General features: G+C 40.5%; 1 protein-coding gene across 1 annotated transcript; it reads right to left on the minus strand.

The window, feature by feature from the left end:
* Positions 1-1,530: 1,530 nt before the first annotated feature.
* Positions 1,531-9,724, minus strand: LOC133110591 (trypsin-like). The gene is made up of 5 exons (XM_061220812.1): positions 9,616-9,724; positions 8,360-8,519; positions 7,352-7,493; positions 5,414-5,680; positions 1,531-1,701 (listed from the first exon to the last, which is right to left on the minus strand). The coding sequence occupies exons 1-5, from the start codon at positions 9,668-9,670 to the stop codon at positions 1,531-1,533; spliced, it is 795 nt and encodes a 264-aa protein (XP_061076796.1). The 5' UTR covers positions 9,671-9,724.
* Between the last annotated feature and the right edge of the window lie 922 nt (positions 9,725-10,646).

Here is a 10,646-nt window from a genome sequence, read left to right on the forward strand (position 1 = left end):
GTATTGTTTACATTACTATTGAATAGTATTTTCTGAGTGATTTGGTGTCATCCTGCCAATACACGTGTACATGTTGTCTGCTTGGGAACAAAGCCAGTCCCTCTGAAACCTATGTCCTGAGTATTAGGTGACCATATTGTCGGCAAACCTTTTACTTCAGAGCAAAAACACAAAAACACGCGGCGAGAACCATTTCCTATTGTTGAAAAATGCAAGCTACATAAAGATGCGGTTTCATTGATACATCCAGTAGATTGATATGACAATGGAGGACAGTGTTTTTAGTTTAGCTTACTTTAAGATCAAGCTTTTAAAAAGCACCGTCACCATACGATTCAAAGGGAATGGATCCCCACCAATTATCCCATTGAAGTGTCAGGCAAAGTTCACGAAACCAGAGACCCACTGGAGCTCACTGAAATAGGGCATAAACTATTCATTTGGCCGGTTCTGTTGTGACACACCTAGGCCTATCAGATTTGCAGGAGCCAGCAGAGATTTCTTGATGCTATCTTGTGTCTTCTGATAGCACGAGGTCCCTGCGCGGTGCTTCACACTTTCCTGGAACAGCAAGAGTGGAAGAGTACATGCAGCACAATGATCGCTGCCAAGGTTTCATTGAAAAGGAACGAGCGGAAAACTCTTTTCCTTTTTTTATCAGTGGGATATAACTTGGAATAAGGCTTAGTCTGCTCTTAGTGTGCCCATAAATCTAGCAGGACAATTAGTGCTGCCGTATAAACCGGTCAATAATCACATTTTTTGTCATTAAATATACAACATAAATAACGTTGACCCTTTACATTTTTCCACTGTTTTATTGTTCATGGTAAGTGCAAAATCCTTTACGGTCTAGGGTATATTGTTGTAAAACAAGCAAAACAACACATTTACATCTCTATTGTCCTTTAAAATGTGTGAATGATGCCACTCAAAACACATTCACTCAACTCTCAAAATGGAGGAATTTGTGTCCCCCCCACTGTTCTTATTCCAGATCCGGCTTGGCATTTACAGTAGGGATTTTCATTTTTTTTTAATCAATCTTTTACTCTTTAACATAGTTACAATATTTATAAAATAATATTTATAATGTGTGCAGTATGGCACCATGTTAGGAAAGAAACCCTGTTGTGCCTACGTAATGAGGACAAGATTCAACAACATCAGTGGAGAAGAATTTGACATTTAAAAAAAAAACATTAAGCAGAACAGCTTGGATGTCATATTTCAACATTTACTTGACACATGAAATCAAAGTGGAAATCAAAGCTGGTAAGTGATTAACAAAAAATAAAAAACCTAAAAAACATACATACCCTGGTGTAAAATCCAACTATGACCAGCTGGTCAAACAATGTTGAGTATGGTGCTGGTCTAACTGGTCAACCACCTACCGGCTGTTACAAAACTTAGCTTGAGCTGTTTCTTTCAGCAGGGTAGGTAACTCCTTACTGGATTGCTCTGTGTCAGGTTAACAGAGGCGTTTCAGTTGAAGGTAGCTTGTTTTTCTCGCGGCAGCGCTGTGGTCTAATACTTGAGGCATCGGCTGTAGGAGCTGTAGATGGTCCGGTCTATCCACCTCCGGAACACGGACACGGCCGTGTAGACTCCCGGGAACCTGGCATCGCCACAACCGTTGCCCCAGGAAACCACGCCGTAGACACGCCCCTCGCACACCAAGGGGCCCCCAGAATCCCCCTGAAACAAGGCAACGCCCTCAGTGTCCACAGACCCAATCCCTGTTTTCTCTCTCTGGTTCCCCAGGTATAGAGTCTAAAACTTTTCTGAAGTCATTCACACCATGGGTATATATGTGAATGACTTTTAGGTGAACTGGGGCAAGGGACAGCAGTTTTGGAGGTGGATAGATTAGACAGAGGTGCGTGATCTCTTCACCTCAGAGTATTAATATTAGCCTCATCTTGTACTCATATAAGCCATTGCTTCGGAAGGATCAACAAGCAGGGCTGTCTTTGCCACAGACGTTCATACTGGACTCAGCCTAGCAGTCGCCCCTCTTTCAAAGTCACTGAAGTCACTCCTTGCAGCTACAGTATGCAAGCCATTATAGGCACCCAGGTCTGTCCAGCATGTTTATACTCTATATCCCCCTCCATTTGTCCTGCAGTTCCATTAGCTCAATTCATGGATAAGGCACATCACTAAATATACTGTATGCACCAATAAAAATGATTCCTTTATACATTTCAAATTTCCATTGAAATGTATTATTCCAAATTTCAGAAAGTAACAGTAGGAAATATCCTAGCCTTTATGCAAAATAGTTAACCAATCATCTGTCATGAGCTGTCCTAACCCCTCATCTCTGTGATGAGGGGTTAGGTTGATCAAACTTCAACAGTGTCTAATCGATCCACCTCCAAAACTGTTGTCCCTTGCCCCTGCTCATCTAAAAGGAAAAGTAATTTATGTACACCCATGGTGTGTTTATGGGAAATATATATTTGGTTCAATATAGTCTAAAACTATGGTGCTGATCACTTTGCTACCTGCATACCCTCATGCATGCATCAATCATACCCTAACTCACCACCATGACTAGATTTAGACTGTAATGGCACTTATGTATAGATTGTATAGATATTGTTACTTGTATAGACATTGTTGTTTTTTATTGGCTGTTGTATTCAGAGTATTCTAGCTGCTAACTGTGGTATGCTAGTTTGGTAGGTGATTGTACTCTTCAAGGGTTCTGATTATCTGTATGTTTACACTAGGACTCGGAACTGTACTGTCCTCTCAGGTCCTCTTAGCACTCATACTTGTGTTTGATTTGCACTTCATTGTACGAGCGTCTGCTAAGTGCCATGTAATATAATGTAATGTAATACCCTTAATGTACCATACACACTTTACTATACAACAACTATCCTGTTGCAAAAGGTTGTATTTCACAGGTTTAATACATTTAAAGGTACAATAGGTAATTTTGGACTTCTAATGGTCAAGAGAGGATTGGCAGCAACAAACACCTTCAAACCACAACACTGTTTATCCATCCCCTTCTCTGTAAACACGCTGATGTTGAAACGCCATTGGCTGTGGCAATTATAGCCCATTTTCAACCAATGAGCTTAAATTACTGTACAGTTATACAATGTTTTGGTACAGAGTGTCAGGCTGTCAACTGTATATTTTGAAACCCAAATTTAAGGACTATAAACACAGGCAAAGGGTGAGTCAACATGTCAGTGAGCCTTTTTCAATGATAGGAAGGGATTCACAATGTTTTAACACAAAAATCTTACCTATTGTACCTTTAATATGAAGAGTCGATAGAGGAAACAAAAAAGAACATATCACAGGGTGCCAAAAAACATTTACCCATTAAGGTGTAAGATCCCAGTGCCGATGTAGGCTAACGACCACTACTAGCAATTGAAAGCAAAAGAGTTCTAGAACACTGGCTCAGTATTTTGAAATTAGCATTCTCGTAAAAAACTCTACTCCTCACAGAGTTAATATAATATCAGATTGTGACTTCCTGCACGTCACTGCAGGGTGGGCCTGGGTAATAAAACTGTGAAAGAAGACAATGTTCCTGTGATTCCCAGCAAAAATAGGGATTGGGTAGATTCCCAGCAATAATAGGAATTGGGTAGATACGCTATGAGCCTGACAATGAAGCTATGAACAAATGTGGACACCCCAATGCTCCCTCTCCTTAAGAAGCACGCAATGAGATGATAAACAGATCCAGACTATACAGGGCGCAACCCCCCTGACAGTCAAATACAATTGATAGAACAGAGAATGGGACAAAGGTATCTTGCACAAATCTATACTTTCTGTCTTCTGTCTGCTTTTATTGGATACTGAGACTTTACGGTTTCATTTTCAGATGATCCCTTTGTTCCCACTTCAAAAGGATGGTGCTTATGTACAGTAAAAGTGGCATGCCTTTGTGAAGATGAACAAAGAAGACTATAAAAATATACATAATGTAAACATTAATGTTTTTTTTGCTCAAAAATGGGAAAAGTAGGTTCTTTTGTGCTAATAGAATTGCTCTGGGAAAAGTATCTTTTATTGCAATTACTGTTCATTATCACACCCATAATAATTATTTTAGATAATATCAAACAAAAATACATCAGCCTTTGTGTAGTACTTTTTAAGTTCATATGACTCATAGCGAACTTTATTGTATCTTCTTGTTTCCCTGGGGTTTAAAATCAGGTAATAATTAAGTACCCAGACATTTTTACCTCCTCTCCCAGGAATCTCAATCTCAGCTGCAAATGTATATTTAGATAAAATGGCCCTAAGCATTCCCCAGAATCAGCCAAGAAATGGTTAAGCACAAAATAATTGCTTTGCAATGGCCACCTCAGCCGATCAACTGAAACCCTAGCAAAAGTCTGTCTCCAGGTCAAAAGTTTCTAGTTTGAATTAAAGAGGCAGTCTGCAAGTGCAAACTAAAGTATCTGAAAGGGATTTAAAGGTTCTGTTAGCAAGATCAAGAATCTCATCAGCACGTTAACTCCACTCCACCCAAGTCATCCTTGGGAAAGGATGATTAACAAATTATTCAATATTTCTGACACATTCCTCGGAGGAAATAAATTCATAAGGATCATTTCGGTTTTGAACATTATCAAAGCATAATATGGTCCACATACTGTACTTGAGAACTAAAATATGGCTCAGTATTTATTTTATACATTTGTGCTCATCTTTATCAAAGCCGTGAAATGTCTTAGATCATGCTGTGTATGTAGTGATATAGTTTTATATCTTTAGTTATTACAGTAGCCAGTAGTTGGCAGATCACTGCTCGGTACAGCATTCACCATAGAATTTGGTTTCACGGTTTTGATGGTCAGGGTATTTGTTGAATATCTGGAGCTGTAGTTAAGGTTTTTCTCTTGTAACAAGATATCATTTAGACTTTATTAAACTGTCTAGTATCCTGTTGCAGGATAATCACTGTTCATCTGATTGCTTTAGTAATAGAACTCAGTGGTTGGATCTCTCTTGCTGGACCAAGAATAAAGAATATATTCTTCTCAGTAATTAAGAATTAATCAGGGCTCAGGTCCTCTAAATAGGCCCATACATGCAAAGTGTCACACAAACTCATGTTGCAAAAGTCTGGGACATGGGCAGGCAGCCCTGGTCCTTGAATGCTGGAGATGGTCTTGGTTTTTCCCATCCCAGGTAGGAGAGCAGGCACAGGGGCCACTCAGTGTTTCAGGCTCAGACTCTTCATCAACTATCAGACTCTTCATCATCTATCAGACTCTTCTCAACAAGCTCAAATGGAACAAAAACCACAAACATCTCTGGAACTCCAGGACCAGGGAGCCCCCTCCCCCAATGTATTTTGTAAAATACTTTGTAATTAAAAATAGTTATACCCTTTATCCCCCCCCCCATCACCTCTCACCTTGCAGGCGTCCTTGCCGCCCGCGGTGTACCCGGCGCAGATCATGCTGGCGGTGATGTTTCCGTTGAAGGACGCACTGCTGTTGCACCTGGCGGTGGAGACGATGGGCAGCTTGACCGTGCGGAGGGTGGAGGGAATCTGCCCCCCGCTGGAGCTGGTGTAGCCCCACCCCGACACGCGGCACACCCGGCCCTCCGGCACCCCCCCGCCCTGCCGGGGCAGTGGGGCCAGGGACACGTAGCTGTTCAGAACCATGGGGGCTTTGAGCTGGAATGAAGGTATGAGGATGTATGTTATGATGATATGACTGAATGCAGCTCAGCTTGATTGATTGAATTCTGGGTTTGATATGAACTTGGAATTGGCATCATGTTTGCAATGGGGGATTACAAGTCAACAAACGTATTAACATAAGCGATACCAACAGCACAGCAGATTAACAGTAAATCTGAGAAAGTAAACTTGCACAGCCGGAAATGAAAAAGGAGGAAATGGAAAAGAAAAGTCCAAAGCCATGCAGGCTAGGAACTACAGATGCAGGTTAGGTGAAAGCCAATCATCGTTTGGTGAAACTACAGATGAAAATGAGCTTATTAGTGAACTCTGGGACATTTACATTGATGTCCCTGGTAAATAAATAAAAGAAAGTGATTGAAAGATCCTGGCAGTGTAATGACAATTTTCTTTCAAAGAAAATGGCCAGACTTGATAACTCAACTTGAGATCAGGAATGGGTAGTATTCAGCAAAAAAACACTAAAGGAGAAATATACTCAGTGAGCAGTTTATTAGGAGGACCTGTACACCGGCTTGTTAATGCACATATTTAATCATCCAATCATGTGGCAGCAACTAAATACATCAAATCATTCCAGACATGGTCAAGAGGTTCAGCTGTTTTTCAGACCAAATGCCCGAATGGGAAAGAAATGTGATCTGAATGACTTTGACCGTGAAGTGGTTATTGGTGCCTGACAGGGTGGTTTGAGTATCTCAGAAACTGCTGATATCCTGGGACTTTCATGCATAACAGTCTCTAGAGTTTGCAGAGAACAGTGCAAAAACAAAAAAAACATCCAGTCAGCAGCGGTTCTGCGGGCAAAAACGCCTTGTTAATGAAAAAGGTCAGAGGAGAATCAAAGCTGACAGAAAGGTGACAGTAACTCAAATAACTACACATAACAAGTGGTATGCAGAAGAACATCTCTGCATACACAACGTGTCAAACCAAGTGGTTAGGATACAGCAGTAGAAGACCAATAAGTCTAATAAATAACTCATAAAGTGCTCACTGAGTGTATACAGCAATAAAACAGGAACATATTCGCTAGGAGAGGATGATGTATAGAGAAATTAGAAATGAAAATTGACAGCAATGTGCATAGCAGGGCTTTCAACCTAGAGGTAAAACTATTATTGAACTAGCAGCCCAATGCAAAGCTTACACAAAGAAAGCAGGACTAAGGTATTACTATATTGATAAATCAACAAATAAATCATGAAATTGGATTTGTTAACTACAGCTGTTCAACATTTCAGGTTTATAAAAACCATTCAGGAGCCACAATAAGAAAACCACTGTGTAAGCCTGATAAATCATACATAAATCATGTTATTATTGTGCACATTCACCACAAAGTAGCATAATGCTGTTTAATAAAATCTCTATGGCTGGGATCAGCAACCCACAGTCCTGAAGGGTCAAGACCTGCTCGTTTTCCACCCTCCCTTTACCTGGGAGTCAGATGTGAAGATAGTCTGGCCAAACAGTAGCACTAATTACCCAGGAAAAAGAAAACGATGACTGGAGTTAGATTTGAGAGCCAGAGTTGGTGATCCCTGCTTTATGAGATTGTCTCTACAAAAAAGTAATTGCAAAGTTAATATGATATATGTCTAGTCTCTGAAAGAATGGTGATTTCGTGTCGTTGGGCAGTACCTTTATTAGCATGATGTCAGCGTTGTTGCTGCTCTTGTTGTAGAGCGGATGGGGGAACAGACTGTGAGGCCGGGAGTATTGCTCTGTCCCTTCAAACATGTTCAGGGAGTAATCTCCAGCCACGATCATTATCTGTCTGGTCCTGGGGAGCCAATGCACGTATTAGCACCACAAACAGAGCTCCAAAAACAGGCTTCAACCACAGCCAACATTACTCTCCTGGTGCTTTCTGCTAAACATCTGAAGTAGATCAATAACGACTGTGTGTTTCTCCTGTTTTCTCCAAAGATCAGCCTGTTGCCAATCCCCAGTGGGGATTAAAGGAGAAGTAGATGGTTGTTAAATGGGAGCATCAATGCTAGAAGGAGAGGGTGATGTGAAAAGAGAGAAAATAGTGGTGGGAAATGAAAATAGATTGCATTGCACACAGAAGAGCTATCAACCTTGATACCATATCAGCTGCTGAATGCTCATTTCAGAACTCCAAGAAACAAGGTTGAATAATGAATTATGAATAAAAAATGAATACAAATATTAAGAATTCCAGAATAATCATAAAAAAAACTAAGTTTCCACATGAACACATTTTAAGAAAGTCACCGTTATTTTGTGTAATTATAGACGTGTGTGGGAACTGCACAGATTCTGTGAGAGCATAATGTCTCTTCTTGTTAAAATTGCAGGAGCAGCCTGGTGTCGGTTTCCTGCACTCGGTTCTATTCTGGGCGAGTCACGTTCCTGCCAGTTTAATTACCCCACAGCGGAACTGCTTAGATCACACGCATCGCAAGATGATAAGTTTCCCAGCTTAAGCTACTTCCTTTTGGTCCATTAACAGCGCCACCTTGAGTTGTCCCTGTGAAAATTGCATTAAACTTTGCCAATGTTTAATGAAAGACAACGAAACAGTGACAATGAAAGCACAGAAAATGAACAGAAAGACAGAATTGTGACAGCGCTGTCTGGCATGCTGAGGAAGGTAAAGTTTCTGGAATTCGGGGGGCTTACCCAATGTTACAGTGGGCTGCTGTCAACACCCAGTATCTGTTGACTAAAGATCCCCCACAGAAGTGCTGGCCGTCGGGGGTCTGCATGGACACAATGTACTTGATGGAGTTGGGTGCCGGGGTGTAACCTCCAACAATGCGCCCCTGGATGAGGTCTTGGCCTGTAGCATTGAATGAACAGTGTTTCTATACACACCACAGGTTATATTCTTTCAACCCATCCAACTAACAACATGCAAATTCAACCCATAAAATGAACATGCCAACTGGCAACTAAATCCTTTGGCATTCATGAACAAAGCATTACAAAGCTATGATTACATTTTAAAGTTTAAACGGCTTAATGAACAACGAGGTCAAATCAAGGGACAATGAGCTTTTGTCCTTCTCATGCATATTAAATCCAACTAATTAGTTGCTGACGGCACCAATTAAGGTAACTCTATACAAACAGGCCATCCACCCATCATCTTTTTGAAATGTATACCTCGCTGTGGGATTCAGACTGTTATGCAACAATGTGTCACACCACTTGCGTTTCAGTCAGGGAGAAATAAGTACAGCATATGTTTCTCCCTACAAGTTTATGATGGCCTGTTAGCTTTTCATATTTTATCCCTGCAGTTACACAGAAATATTCAACAGTTGCGGCATCTTCTCACGGCACGGTCAAGAAGATATCACATTTTGTGCATTTAATATATATATATATATATATTTAACCTTAATATGCAAACACACTTTTTATCCTCCTTTATTGGATTTAATTAAATATATGCACAAATGGGTGTAATCGTCATTGTAGTTCATATCAAGCATATCTTTCACATTTCTTGGTTTGGGGCATTTAGTCATCATCGTCAACAATAACACAAACATTTTGTACCATAGCAACTCAAGGATCAGAGTAATTGTAAAGGAAATTGTAAAAAGAAATTGTAAATTGTAAAGAAAAATGTAAATTTGTACAACTAATCAACTAATTCAAGCTATTGCTATCAATCTGCTCTGGATATATCCTCAATTATGAGGACAGGAATCCAAAAAGCAAGTGGATTAATTACATTTTTGATCTGTAAAAAAGTACAACCAGTACAGAAAACAAAAAAAGCAATGAACCCTTCATGACGAAACAACAAACAAATGTTCCCAAGCCATTTGCTGATTGAAGGCCTGCCCATAGATAATCAGAATCGGTTGGATGCCATTGTTGCCTGGGTTGGCTGCTGGGTGAAAAGAAGCAGAGGGCATACGTACAGTTTGCTGTGAGGAGTTCCAGGAGCAGACCTTGCAGAAGGACACACAGGTTCATAGTGACACCGTGGGGTTCAGCGAGACACAGAGCCGGGAATGGCTTTGTGGCTGCCTCCCTGATTGCTCTTAAAAGGAGGGGATCACATCGGCAAGGTTCCTCGGGTTTCTCAGTTCCAATTGCAGTTTCCATGGCCACACGGTGCCGCAAAACAATATATGATTCAGTGGAGCAACAAAGTGCACCTTCATGGACTTTTCTCTCCTTTGACCTTCTGTGCTCAGTATAGTCCCTACATTGTTCCCTTCCTACAAACATACATCTACGCTCACTGAGCACTTTATTAGGTAGACCTGTACTGCTTGTTAATGCAAATATTTAATCAGCCAATTGTGTCACAGCAACTAAATGTATGAAAGCATGCAGACAGGAGGTTCAGCTGTTTTTCAGACCAAATGTCAGAATGGGAAAGAAATGTTATCTAAGTGACACTGATTGTGGAATGATTATTGCTGCTAGACAGGGTGGTTTGAATATTTCAGAAACTGCTGACCTTGCAGAATTTTCACGCACAATAGTCTCTAGAGTTTGCCACATCAATGGTACTGAATGGTGCAAAAAACAAAAAACATCCAGTGATCAGCAGTTCTGTGGGCAAAAGCACCTTGTTAATGAGAGGTCTGAGGAGAAGGGCCAGACTGGTCGAAGCTGACAGGAAGGTGACAGTAATGCAAATAACCACACATTACAACAGTGGTATGCAGAAGAGCATCTCTCAATATACAATGCATTAAACCTCTAAGTGGATGAGCTACAGCAGCAGAAGACCAATAATTAAAAAAAAAAAAAAGTATAGTAAATACCTAATAAAGTGCTCACTGAGTGTATATTTCATGCCCCAGGAGACATCCATAGGGTGCCCCTGTGCAGCAGAAGTCATCTTAAAGACAAAATAAAGATATAGTTAATCACTATAGAAAAAAAAAAAAGTGTTTTAAAAATAATTTAAGGTAAGGACAGGCACACGCAAGGTCAG

The sequence above is a fragment of the Conger conger genome, chromosome 14 (assembly GCF_963514075.1).
Source record: "Conger conger chromosome 14, fConCon1.1, whole genome shotgun sequence".
Classification (NCBI taxonomy): Eukaryota; Metazoa; Chordata; class Actinopteri; order Anguilliformes; family Congridae; genus Conger; species Conger conger.